The sequence below is a fragment of the Carcharodon carcharias genome, chromosome 3, assembly GCF_017639515.1.
Source record: "Carcharodon carcharias isolate sCarCar2 chromosome 3, sCarCar2.pri, whole genome shotgun sequence".
NCBI classification, from domain to species: Eukaryota; Metazoa; Chordata; class Chondrichthyes; order Lamniformes; family Lamnidae; genus Carcharodon; species Carcharodon carcharias.
This window is the reverse complement of record NC_054469.1, coordinates 132,956,825-132,969,906: the sequence shown is the minus strand read 5'-3', so window position 1 is coordinate 132,969,906 and position 13,082 is coordinate 132,956,825. Positions and strand designations below refer to the sequence as shown.

The 13,082-nt window shown below is 42.0% G+C and overlaps 2 protein-coding genes across 3 annotated transcripts in view; both read right to left on the bottom strand.

The window, feature by feature from the left end:
- itgb8 (integrin, beta 8) overlaps window positions 1-13,082 on the bottom strand; it is a 115,221-nt gene that overhangs the window by 92,272 nt on the left and 9,867 nt on the right. For both annotated transcript variants that reach the window (XM_041184493.1, XM_041184494.1), the window contains 2 exons: window positions 11,380-11,626; window positions 9,204-9,369 (listed from right to left, as the gene is read on the bottom strand). In XM_041184493.1, the coding sequence (XP_041040427.1) occupies window positions 9,204-9,369; window positions 11,380-11,626 (413 nt within the window). The remainder of the gene's footprint in view (window positions 1-9,203; window positions 9,370-11,379; window positions 11,627-13,082) is intronic.
- Window positions 2,855-3,397, bottom strand: LOC121276271 (phosphatidylethanolamine-binding protein 1-like). Its single transcript, XM_041184495.1, has one exon. It carries the CDS (start codon window positions 3,395-3,397, stop codon window positions 2,855-2,857), a length of 543 nt encoding a protein of 180 aa, XP_041040429.1.

Below are 13,082 nucleotides of genomic sequence, written 5' to 3'. Positions count from 1 at the left end.
TGCAATTTTAACATTTAATCTTTTTTTGTTTCTGATTTCAAAAATGAGGGAGATGAGATACAAAAAGTCAATTACTTCAGTTTTATTTCCGAATCTATAAATCAACAATAACTTGTATTTATATAGTACCTTAATCCTGAGACACTTCACAAAGGCATTGTCAAACAAAATTTGACATCAAGCCATAAGAAGGGATATGACATCGGATGATCAAAAGCATGTTTAAAAAAGAGGCTAGAGAAGTGGGGAGGTTTAAGGAGGGAATTGCAGAGCTTAGAGCCTAGGCTGCTGAAGGCACAACCTCAATGGCTAAGTGATTAAAATTGGGGAATGTCAAGAGAAAAAATGGCGTGAATTTTGTAAAGCACCTTTTACAACCACCAGATGTCTCAAAGCATTTTACAGTCAATGAAATACTTTTTAAGTGTAGTCACAATTGTAATGCAAGAAAAGCAGTCCCAACTTTTGCACAGCAAGCTCCTACAACGCCACAATGCTCAGATTTTTTTTGGTTTGTATGTGAGATGTTGTGAAGGATAAATATTGGCCAGGACTCCAGGTATAACTTCCCTGATCTTCTTTGAAATAGTGCCGTAGGATCTTTTATGCCCACCTGAGAGGGCAAATGGGTCTCTCTTTACCATCTCATCTGAAAGACAGAACCTCTGACAGTGCAGCACTCCCTCAATAAGTGTCACTATTGATTTTTTGAACTCAAGTCCTGCAGCGGGACTTGAGCCCATCACCTTCTGACTCAGAGGCAAGAGTGCTACCAACTGAGCCACAGCTGACATCGCAGGTTGGAATTAGACGAGTGCAAATGTCTCAGAGGATTATGGGGCTAGAGGAACTTACAGAGAAAGGGAGAGGCAAAGCCATGGAGGGATTTGAAAACAAGGGTGAAATTTTTAAAATCAAGATGTTGCATTACTGGGAGCCAGTATAGATCAGCAAGCAGAGGGGGGGAAATAGGTGAACAGGGTTTGGTGTAAGTTAGAATAATAGCTAGCAGGGTTTAGATGACCTCAAGTTTATGCAGGTTAGAATGTGGGAGGCCAGCCAGGAGTGTACTTGAATAGTCAAGTCTTGGAAGTAACAAAGGCATGAATGAGGGTTTCAGCAGCAGAAGAGCTGTGGCAGGGCAGAGACAAGCAATGTTACACTGGTGAAATTAGGTCACCTTAGTGATGGCACAAATATGTGGCTGAAAGCTCAGCTTGGGGTCAAAATGACATTGGGTTTGCGAATAGTCGGGTTTAGCCTCAGGCCATTGCCAGGGAGTGAGACCAAGTAGCGAAGGAGCGGGGTGATGGTGAAACTGTTTTAATATTCTCAATATTTAATTGGAGGAAATTTCAGCTCATTCAGTACAGGACATTGCATAAGTAGTCTGACAATTTAGAGACAGTGGAGAACATGAGAGAGGTGGTGCTAAGGTATAGCTGGTTGTTGTTACTGTACATGTGGAAATTGATGCTGCGTTTTCAGATGTTTTTCGCAAAGGGCAGCATGTAAATGAGAAATAGGAAAAGACCATAGACAGATTTTCAGGGGACACCAAAGGTAACTGTGGGAATGGGAGGAGAAGCCATTGACGGTGTGATCAACTGTGGATAGACTTGGGTTGTTTTCGTTGGAGCAGAGAATACTGAGGGGCAACCTGATCGAGGTGTACAAGATTATGAGGGGCATGGATAGGGTGGATAGGGAGCAGCTGTTCCCCTTTGTTGAAGGGTCAGTTACAAGGGGGCATAAGTTCAAGGTGAGGGGCAGGAGGTTTGGGGGGCGGGGGGGTGATGTGAGGAAAACCTTTTTTACCCAGAGGGTGGTGATGGTCTGGAATGCACCGCCTGGGAGGGTGGTGGAGGCGGGTTGCCTCACATCCTTTAAAAAGTACCTGGATGAGCCCTTGACACGTCATAACATTCAAGGCTGTGGGCCAAGTGCTGGTAAATGGGATTAGGTAGATAGGTCAGGTGTTTCTGATGTGTCAGTGCAGACTCGATGGGCCGAAGGGCCTCTTCTGCACTGTGTGATTCTGTGTCAAAGGTTGCAGACAGGTCAAGAAGGATGAGGAGAGATAGTTTGCCTTTTGTCACAGTCATCTGTGAATTTGATAAGAGCTGTTTCAGTACTGCGGCAAGGGTGGAAACCTGCTTGGAGGGATTCAAAAAGTTTATTTCACATCCTTCCAAATCCAGAAACAGCCATGTGGGGCATAACACAAATGGCTTGTTGTGCTTAAACAATTTTCTACCCTACAGAGTTAGATTTACAGTCTTGACTGTTACTTGAAGAGTTAAATAGCTGATGAACTATTTAAAAGCTACAAATTAAATATTATTACAGGCAAGACCTGATTGGGTGACAATAAACTACTTCATTCCTACTGAACAAACATCAAGTATAAATCTTAAGTAACATTTGTATTTGTTGATATTAAATAAATAAAACATACCAACATTAACATTCCAGTTTGTAGAAGTGAAAAACATTCACAATATGTCTCAACCTCAAGCTCAGGGTAGCAGTTATGCTGCACTACAGTGGTATTTCTGTGTCTCACACTGGCTATCCTTATTTTTATTTTCCATGTCATGTATAATTTATTGTAAACGTAAAATCAAATTGGCACCTGTACTTTTCCTTGTACTTTCTGTTCAGGTGCAAAAAACTGAACTTTGACATTTATTTAGGGGTATAGAACCAAAAGTCACTGTGCATCAATAATATTGTTTCAGGCTCCATACAGCCAAACAAGTGTTGCTACTACAGTTATGAGGAAATACATATTTTTTGTAAAAAGAAAAACAAATCTAGTTAGGATTTTGCAAATTACTTTCCAGATAACTGTTCAGAGTTTTGGGACATAGTTATCCCATTCGGCCTGGCAGCATGTCCCTGCCACTGGTACACCTGGGTTGTACTTCTTACGGAATGCTGCAGTTTTGAATGTCCCACGTTTATCGCCTGAACGGTTGGTCAAACGCTGTTCATCACATTTCAGTGGCTGAGATTGTTCGTAAACCAGCCAGACATAGCGGTGACGACCAGTTCCTTTAGGAGGACCTGAGCCAACATAGACAGACTGAATCTCTCCACTTTTAAAGTTATTCACTTTCATGTTGATCACAATGAAGTGGTGCCATTCCCTAAACTTTGGTGCCTTCCTGCTTGGAGCATCTGGGTCAGTTAGAATCAGAGTATAAAGTTTGTCTGGATCACATCCAGACCAGTTAATGCAGACCGGACGGTCCTGCACCTGGGTGGGGGTGAGCACCTTGCCCAGCTCATCTACCTCCACCGTACCATAACTAACATTCAGGGGCTCCCTCGGCTTTTCCTCCACCTCATTCAGAGCCAGAGCCCCCGACCACTCGTGCAAATCCACCGGCATCTTAGCCTTTCCAAGGAAGCAAATGGACAATTTATATCTTAAATTGCATGACTCCTTTTGAGAGCTGATGGTTTTGTCCTCCTATTTTAACACTGTTGTAATGCAGATTAGTTTCCCCAAAGGAAAACTGATAGCTAAAATCACTTTGGACTGGGGCCTTATCTGTAAAACACACCAATAATGTGCTGGATATTGCACCACTGTTGCAGAGATGAAGTTATGCTGCAGGTTCTACATAAAACAATTAGCATAAGCCCAAATGTAAAACCTCCAATCACACACCATAATCGTTTACGACTAGAACAGAGTTGATGGTGCCTAGAGGTGCTTGTATCAAAGACAAGAGAGAAACAAATCCTTTTTTTCAGAAGGCGGCTGGAGGTTACAAGCTCAGCACACTTTTCTCTGGTATGACTAGCAGTGAGTTGAACAATCTTCAATTAACAACTTGATATTAATGCACCAGAGCAAGATATACCTGTGAATTCATTTGCCTGTTGGTCATAGGTCTTTTCTACAAAGGCAGATTAACTGACTGAATTTAAACTAATTGCTGCAGCACGAGAAAGACCTGGGCCAATGGTTTCGACTGTCAGTGACTGAAGCTGGATTCATGTGGCTACAGGTACCTGTGAGTGAGAGAATCTGGGTGCATTTCAATGACCACCAACACCACCCCCCCATCCCCCCCCAACACCTGCACCAAGAGAACATAATTAGTGGAAAGTCAACTTTGAGATGTGGGAGCATGGCCAGTTTTGTGTGTTGTGCTGGGCAAAGTGACTTTGAGCCAATGTAAAAGATCACAGGTACTGGAGCATAATGTGATTATGGTTGCAGCTCACGTGCTCAGAATTCCGTGACCATTAGTCTATTCTGTATATTTTGATTTTAAACATAGCCAGCCTTGCATGCTATGTGTATTAACAATTTTCCCTTTGTAATAATGCTGCTGTCAGCTAGAAAATCCTAACGCAAACAGAGGAATTACTGCTCTCAGAGGTGATTTTCAGCCATGGTGTCGAAAAAAGAAAGCCAAAAAACATGCCAATATATTAAGTCAGTGAAGTCCTCCTAAATATCTTTAAAAGCAATAAACTGGATTTGGCACAACTGGCTTGTGTGAACCTCCCCAGCCACTGGGAGAGATAACAGTACCAAAAAAATCTGCCGAAGCAATACATTTAATAATGCACATGTAGATTTTTTTTGGTCAATTATATTCTTCTAAACTGGGACAGTTGTAAGTGGAACAGTTTCTGTAGTATGGGGAGCAGCCCAACATTGAAAGTCCACTTCCAGAAGGGTTTCTCCGGAAAAAAAAAGTCATTAGGTGATCAAATATGTTTCCGTTCTACTTCCTGAAACAGAAAATTTAACAGCTCAATGATTTCCTTCAATTTCTGAGAGCAGGTAAGGGAATTGGATTATCTCAACAGATCTTCTAAATAGGACAAGCAAACTATCTTGATTGTAATGAGTTGTTTTTTAATCATACAGTGAAAAAATATGCATGGCAATGGTTGGAGAAATGGTGCAGGAAGGAAAGTTCCTATTCCCAAGCCAAGCAAATCAGTCCTGGCATAGGAGTGATCTACACAGAATGAATGGGGATTTCTCTAAACAAAGCTGGGACCAGTGTCCTCAATGGGAACATAAATTTCTATGGGAAGGGAATACAGTTGCAACAAACAGACAAATAGCTTAGGCTAGCACAGAATTGGGAGTTAAATATTCCAGGTTACAATATAATCATGAGGATTAGATGAATGAAAAAAAAGTGGGCTAGCGGTATTCGAGATTTCATTACAGCATTAGGATGTCAGTATCAAACCCTCAAAACGGTGATGATGTCTTCCAGGCTTCACAATTTGCATCCTCAGGTAACTCACCAGGCCAATCTTGCAGTCACAGGTCTTAGGTCAAGAGTTACACTGAGGAAGGGGTGTTCCTAAGCCAGGGTTCTGCTCTCTCTCCTTCCACTTCCACTGTCTCTCTGCAGCAGAGTTTATGCGGTCAGGTTCTGACTATGTTGCAGTTTTCTGGATGTAATGTGCCACATGTTTGCAGCAAGATCCCCCCATGCACTGATGTCAATCTATCCCCTTTTCAATGTTGCCTTCAGAGTATCCATGAAACAATTTTTTTAATCCTCCTTGTGCTCAAGTACCATCCATAAGTTGTGAAAAGAGGAACTGCTTCAGAAGCTGATCATTTGGTATGCAGTGTCCAGACCAGTGGAGCTGATTTCACATGATCATGGTTGCGATGCTGGAGGAATTAGCTTCAGTGAGGATGCTGCAGTTTATTAACCTGTCTTCCCACCTAACTTTTCGTATCCTGCAAAACAACACTGGTGGAAATTCTCCAGTGTCCAGGGGTGCCTTAATAGGTGACCCAAGTCTCACTTTCATATTGAAAGGTTGTGACTACAAGAGCATGGTAGACTAATGCCTTTGTCCTCTTATGGAGATGAAGGCCTGGTTATGCAATTTTTGGAAGGCTGTGCTGGTACAGCTGATTCTGTGCTGGATCTCCTCTTCAATGGTGACCTTTTGAGAAAGCTGCTGAGATATGGGAATTGTTCAATGACTCCTAAAGTCTCCCCATCAATAACAATAGCTGGAGAGGTAGATACTTGTCTCGGTACTTGTCCTTTGTGGAGGATTTTGGTTTTCCTGATATTGAGTGATAGACCAACCCTTTCGTATATGGAGTTGAAAAGGTTGAATGTGGTCTGAAAGTTGCCTGCAGTGTGGGCCCCAACTACGTAGTCATCAGCATTTTGTACATCTTGGATATGCTGGAGAATAACCTTACTCTTGCTCTCAGCCTGATGAGGTTGAAAAGTTTCCTGTCGAGTCAAAACTTAATCATGGCCCCTTGTGGAAGTTGATCACAAATGAGTTCCTTGACCAGGCTGAGGTAGGTAGCACAGAGGGTTGGCACAATCAAACAGCCTTGCTCAAAGCTTTAAAGGATGAAACATGTCATCAGGGATATGTGGTGGGTAGAGAAGGCCAATGAAATCCATGCTACGCAGTCCTGCATGTCATGTATAGCTTCTTCCAGGCTAAGACCATCTATGGGCAGGGGACAAAAGTTCCCTATCCTCCCTCCAAGTTGAAGATGCCAAAGCTCTTCTCAAAGACACTGCAGCTAACAAGACGTTGAAGGAGCACCACCGGAATCTTCTCAAATCAGGAGTCAACAGTATCAGACAAAACCATCAAAACAGTTCCTCAACAGCTTGGGAGATCAAATTTTGGCATGCTGCCAGTACTTTGAGATTCAAAAGTCTATCCAACAAATGAAGAATAATAAGGCATGTGGTCTGGGCAACATTCTTGCAGCGATTTATAAAACTGGTGGTCATAAACTCTCACTCAAACTCTCAAACCTTTTCACAAAAATCTGGGAAGAAGAGGTATGACCTCCCAACTTCTGCAATGTCATCACTGTTTCAGTTTTCAAGAAGGGTGATAAATCAGGGTGATAAATTGGGGATTATAGAGGCATATCCCTTTTGTCCACTGTGGGGAAGATTCTCACACAAAATCTTTCTGTACTGCCTCCAACCTGTGAGCAAAGACATGCTTTTAGAGACTCAATATTGTTTCCAGCCGTCCAGGGGAATCAGAAATGATCTTTGAAGCTTGACAAATCCAAGAAAAATATCTGGTACAACACAAAGTGCTCTGCATAGCCTTTATTGTTCTGTCAAAGGCCTTTGACTCCATCAAGAGCAAGACCCCTTTGCAAATCCTTGGATGTCCAACAAAATTTGTTACTTTCCTGCGACACCTGCATGATGGTATGACAATAACAATCCTTTGCAATGGATTGGAGACCAAGCCCTTACATATCCAGACAGGAGTCAAGTAAAGCTACGTGATTGTGTCAACTCTCTTCACCAGGATATAGGCAAGGTATAGGGAGTTGCATCAAAGTTGAATTTATTTGGCAAGACAAAAGAAGTAATAAGGGAGCTGTTACACTATTTGGAAAACATCATAGGCCATCAAACAGTGGAAAGGAGATGAAGGAAGAAATACGTGGAGAAATTAGGGAAAAGAACAGGATCATGCAATGGGTGAATCTAGTTATCGAAAGACAAACTGGGGTAAGAGTAATATGAGTTACAAAGAGGGGCTTCTATATAATATCTTTAGGAGTGTTATCCTAGATCCACATATTTTTAGTTCAGCAAGAAATTATGAATTTAGTTCCAAAAACTAAGTGAAATAAGGAAAGGTAGGGGGAAATCCAAGAAACAGCTACCACATATATACGTTTTTTAAATTAATTGCAAGCTATAAACAACTTGAGGTGGGCATAGACAGGTTAGTAGATTATACTTCATCTGAGGTTTATTTATTCAATGTAGAGAAACTTGACACATTTGGAAGGAAGAATGTGGAAGTTCAATATACACTAAACAGTAAAACTTTGAAATAAATAGAGGAACAGAAATATTTAAAAGTCAGAACAAGATAACAATACTGTGTATATTTTTTTATAGGTAGGGATATAAAGTTCAAAATGAAAGGGGTAATGTATTACGTATACAAACTATTGTCAGCTAGTTTCTCATTTTGAGCACTGTACTTGAGGAGGAATGAAAAGGCCATGGGGGAGGCAGAGAAGTGATTGCTCCAGGGATGAAATATTTTATTCACAGAAACAAGAAAAGGCAGAGAATTTCCATTAGAAAAAATATTGTTAAGAACTCCCTTACAGGTGTTCAAATTTTTCAATAGGTAGAGAGAAGTTATTCAAAGGTCATTGAGTCAGTAAGCAGAGAGCATAAATCAAAGATTATCACCTAAAGAATGAGAGAGAGGATAGGTGAAATTTCTCCCATGATAGGATCTGGCAACAATTCTGGAAGCAGACTCCAAACAGTTTTTAAAATCTGGATAACTATCTAAAAAGGAAAATGTGAAAGATTGTAGGGAAAGGACAAGCAGATGGGATTATGGGATAGGTCTTTATAAGGTCTTATTGAGATGGGCTGAATGGTCTCCTTCTATGCTATAAAACTCTTATCAGGAAAATTTTCCTGGGCATGAGGCCAAGTGCATTGCATCACTTTTTCCTTCCAATCTCCCCTTATGATCCTATGGTAATGCTCCAAAAAGGAAAGGATAAAATTAAGAAATGATGTGCTACATCTAAGGCTCAAGGCACTAGAAAACGCTATTTGTAATCTTAGCTTAAAAAAATGTTATCTGCTGTAAATGTTTGTATCTTTTAATGGAGGTTCTAGCCTGTTTATGTTTAAGAACACATTGAGTGTTCATACCCAAGACGCCAAACAAAAAATAATTTTCAGGCCAAGAAATCCTAAACAGCTCACCAGACATTAATACTACTGCTGGAAGAAAAAGAACACATTAGATTCAGACTAAAGTACTGGAACAATGTAGCTGGAAAGAACTGTAAAAAAGGATCAAATAAAAACAAGTAAACAGTGTTGTCTTGGTTAAAGTCTATGCAGTAACATGATTCAATCTGAGCAATTCAGCTACAAAATTTAAAACAAAATCCATTTAGCTCCATGTCCTTGGAACAATTGTAACCTTGTATGTGGTTACTAAATGCTTCAATGAAATTCATGTTTAGGTGGTTTCCAGTGTGATTACTGGGAGGCTTATCTGAATGAAGGTCAGGATGAAGGAATGAAAGTTCATGTATTACATGTAACTGAATGTAAACTGGTTCCTTATATTAGCTATACCCGAGTTTCTTTGGCAAAACAAAATGCCTTAATATTAGTTTGTTGGTTCTGCACAACAAAACTCACCTCACAAACTGCAACTTGGAGCAACGCATCCAACCCTCCCTCGGGTGTGTCCTCATTTCCAGAAATTCTTTGTTTCTCCACTGCATCTCTGAATTCAGTTACATTATCAGTCATAGATAACACATGCATGAACCCATGTGCTGGCAGACAGGATGTTTCGTAAATACTGCATTAAAAGAAGATTCAATAAATAAAAAGATTCACTATGGACTTCCAATCCCTCTACACGTCCATCCCCCACCTGGATGGTCTCAGCGCTCTCCGATTCTTCCTTGAGCAGAGGCCTGAACAATCCCCATCCACCACCACTCTCCTCTGTCTGGCTGAACTTGTTCACTCACTGAACATTTTCTCCTTAAACTTGTCTCACTTCATCCAAATAAAAGGTGTGGCTATGGGTATCCGCATGGGCCTCAGTTATACCTGTCTCTTTATGGGGTCAGTGGAACATTCCCTGTTCCAGTCCTACTCAGGCCCCCTCCCATAACTCCTTTATCGGTACATTGGTGACTGTCTCAGTGCCGCATCATGCTCCCATCTGGAACTGGAAAAATGTATTAATTTTGCTTCCAATTTCCACCCATCCATCACTTTCACATGGTCCATCTCCAACACTTCCCTTCCCTTCCTTGACCTCTCTGCCTCAATTTCTGGTGATAGACTGTCCAACAATATTCATTACAAGCCCACCGACTCCCACAGCTACCTCAACTACAGCTCCTCACACCTTGCTCCCTGTAAGGACTCCATCCCATTCTCTCAGTTCCTTCGCCTCCGTTGCGTCTGTTCCGATGATGCCACTTTCCAAAATAATGCTTCTGACATGTCTTCCTTCTTCCCTAACCAAGGTTTCCCACCCCTTGTGGTTGACAGGGCCCTCGACTGTGTCCAACCCATCTGCTGTGCCTCTGCCCTCACACCTTCTTCTCCTTCCCAGAACCATTATGTCCTCACTTTTCACCCCACCAGCCTCTACATTCAAAGGACCATCCTCTGACATATCCGCCAACACAGAATGATACCACCACCAAACACATCTTCCCTTCACCCCGCTGTCGGCATTCCACAGGGACCATTCCCTCTGGGACACTCTGGTCCACTCCTCCATCACCCCCAACACCTCAACTCCCTCCCATGGCACCTTCCCATGCAATTGCAGAAGGTGCAACATCTGCCCCTTTACTTCACCCCTCCTCACCATCCAAGGCCTCAAACACTCCTTTCAAGTGAAGCAGCACTTCACTTGCACCTCCTTCAATTTGACCTACTGCATTCGCTGCTCCTAATGCGGTCTCCTCTACATTGGAGAGACCAAACGCAGACTGGGTAACCGCTTTGTGGAATACCTTCAGTCTGTCCGCTAGCGTGACCCAGATCTTCCTGTCGCTTGCCATTTCAATACACCACCCTGCTCTCATGCCAACATGTCTGTCTTTGGCCTGCTGCAATGTTCCAGTGAAGCTCAACGCAAACTGGAGGAACTGCACCTCATCTTCCGATTAAGCACTTTACAGCCTTCCGGACTTAACATTGAGTTCAACAACTTCAGACCATGAACTCTCTCCTCCATCCTCACCCCTTTCTTAACCCTCCTTTTTTTCTTATTCATTTTTTTAATTTTTATTTTATTTATTTTTTCCCCACTTATTTTCAATATTATTTTTGTTATTTCCATTTTATTCATTGTTTTATCCCCACTTTTTAGCCTTTATGATCTTTTTTCTCACCACTGCCCCCTCCCCCCACCCCACCCCCACTAGGGCCACCTGTCACTTTCCAGAGTGCTTACCCTGGTCTGGCCATTATCGGACTCTGCTTTCCACTCTTAATGTCACCATTAGCATCCTGTTTAGCCACAACCATCACTATACACAACCCTTCAACCTTTTTTTATGACATCTTTTGCAATCTCTCCTTTGCCTCCATCTATTGCTGGCCTTCTATCCAGCTTCACCTGTTTCACCCCCCTTAAACAGTATATATTTCACCACATTTCTACATCCCTTCAGCTCTGAAGAAGTCATACGGACTTGAAACGTTAACTCTGTCTTTCTCTCCACAGATGCTGCCAGACCTGCTGAGTTTTTCCAGCAATTTTTGTTTTTGTTTCAATAAAATAGACATTATGAAAATAAACAAAAATGATATTGAACACATAACTGTCAGCAATTATTACCTGCATGGATTAATAAGTTTGTCTGGTTGAATGTTAATAAATGGTGACACTGGCTTATCAACAAATGACCCAAACCCAAATCGGAAATCACTGGAATATTTAGCCATCCTCTGTGATAAGGAATGTCCCATGGAGTGTAAACTTTCCAAATTAACCACCATTGATGCTGATGTGTCAACCAAATGATAGAGGTCCACCGGATAGTTGTTCAGTTGCCGAACTTTCACTACAAAGTTTGCCTCACTGCCTGTTTGACAGAAGGTATGAAAAACAGCACAGTTATCATTTGGCATACAGAGGATCTTTGTGAGTGAAAATGAAAAAGTTGCAAATGCTGGAAAGCTGAAAGAAGAACAAATTCTGGAAATGCACATTCAGTATCTGGAATTTGAAAAGAATTATTTTTTTTCTGTTCAGATAGAACTGAACTATATATTATATATAGTATCTAGATTAATGTGAGAGAGAAAGAGATAAATCATAGGAATTTACAGTCACATTTCTACCAGAATTTCAATTTTATGCATATGGAGGAGTTAGCCTTAACATTTGTAAATCTATAGCAATAGTAGATCTAACATATTTCCCAGAGGTAGCCTGAGGACTGGAGTATATAGTTGCAATGTTTAGTTGTTGACCTAATCTATTCCGTTAAGGTCACTATTCAAGCAATTCTTTTTCCCCTGGTCTGACAGCCTATTTGTGCTTGGTGACTCACCATGTGCTGATTCCAATTCTATACTTTGCCTTGAAGGTTTGCATTCCATTACCTGGGACTGTAAGCTTAAGTGATGGCGCCCCACATCACTGTCATGGGGTTGCTCTTATGCTTCCTCCTGGTCTTGCTGTGGCTATCTAGGTGGCAATTCCTGCGTGTTCAAAAGTATAGAACCATGGGGAAAGGGGAGAGGGGGAGGTTCCACTGGATATCACATCTCAGGATGAGGGTGAGCAGGGAGTTGAAAGGTGGCATAAGGAAGCCACTTATCACCCTTGATGGTCTCTTTGGCATAAGAGGCCGCAGACTCTGTGTTGCTTTCTGATCCATGAATCAGAGCACCATTTGCTTGAGGGGATTCAAGGGATGGAATGGTGGCGGGTTCCCTTCCAGTTTTCTGGGTCTCCCTAATGTTGTGTGTGATCTTCTCCTGCAAGAGAGAAAGGGCACACTACCAGTGATTATGTGGCATTGTGCTTGGGTAATATGCCTTCCATAGCTGAATAGCAGGTGTATGGAGGCAGAGAGTTGTGGGTGTGATGCCAGCAGCATTGGAAGATGTGTGTGGGTGAGGTGGCATATGTGAATGTTAGTTTGAGTCCTAAATGTCAGGGAGTACTGCTGGGTGAGTGATGGCGATTTGGTGCATTGAGTAAAGTGAGAGGCTGGTGGTGTGATGGGTAGTGAATGCAATGAGAGGATAAATTCACTGCCCTGACCATCAGCTCATTAAACTTTCTCCAGCATTGTTGACTTCCCTGACCACCTGCTCCCACTCCCTTCTGAGGCTTGACCTGAAGAGCTTCCCGCACCCCCATCAAAATATAGCCTCCATCCTGGACTCCACCTGGGTCACCAGAGCCTTAGAGGCAACATTACTAATTCTGTGGGCTCTTCCCCTTTATCCTATGCGCCATTCTCCCTCAGTCTTCCTAAACGCTTTATCAACAGCCTTCAGTTCATATGCGAAGTCTCTCTTTAACAG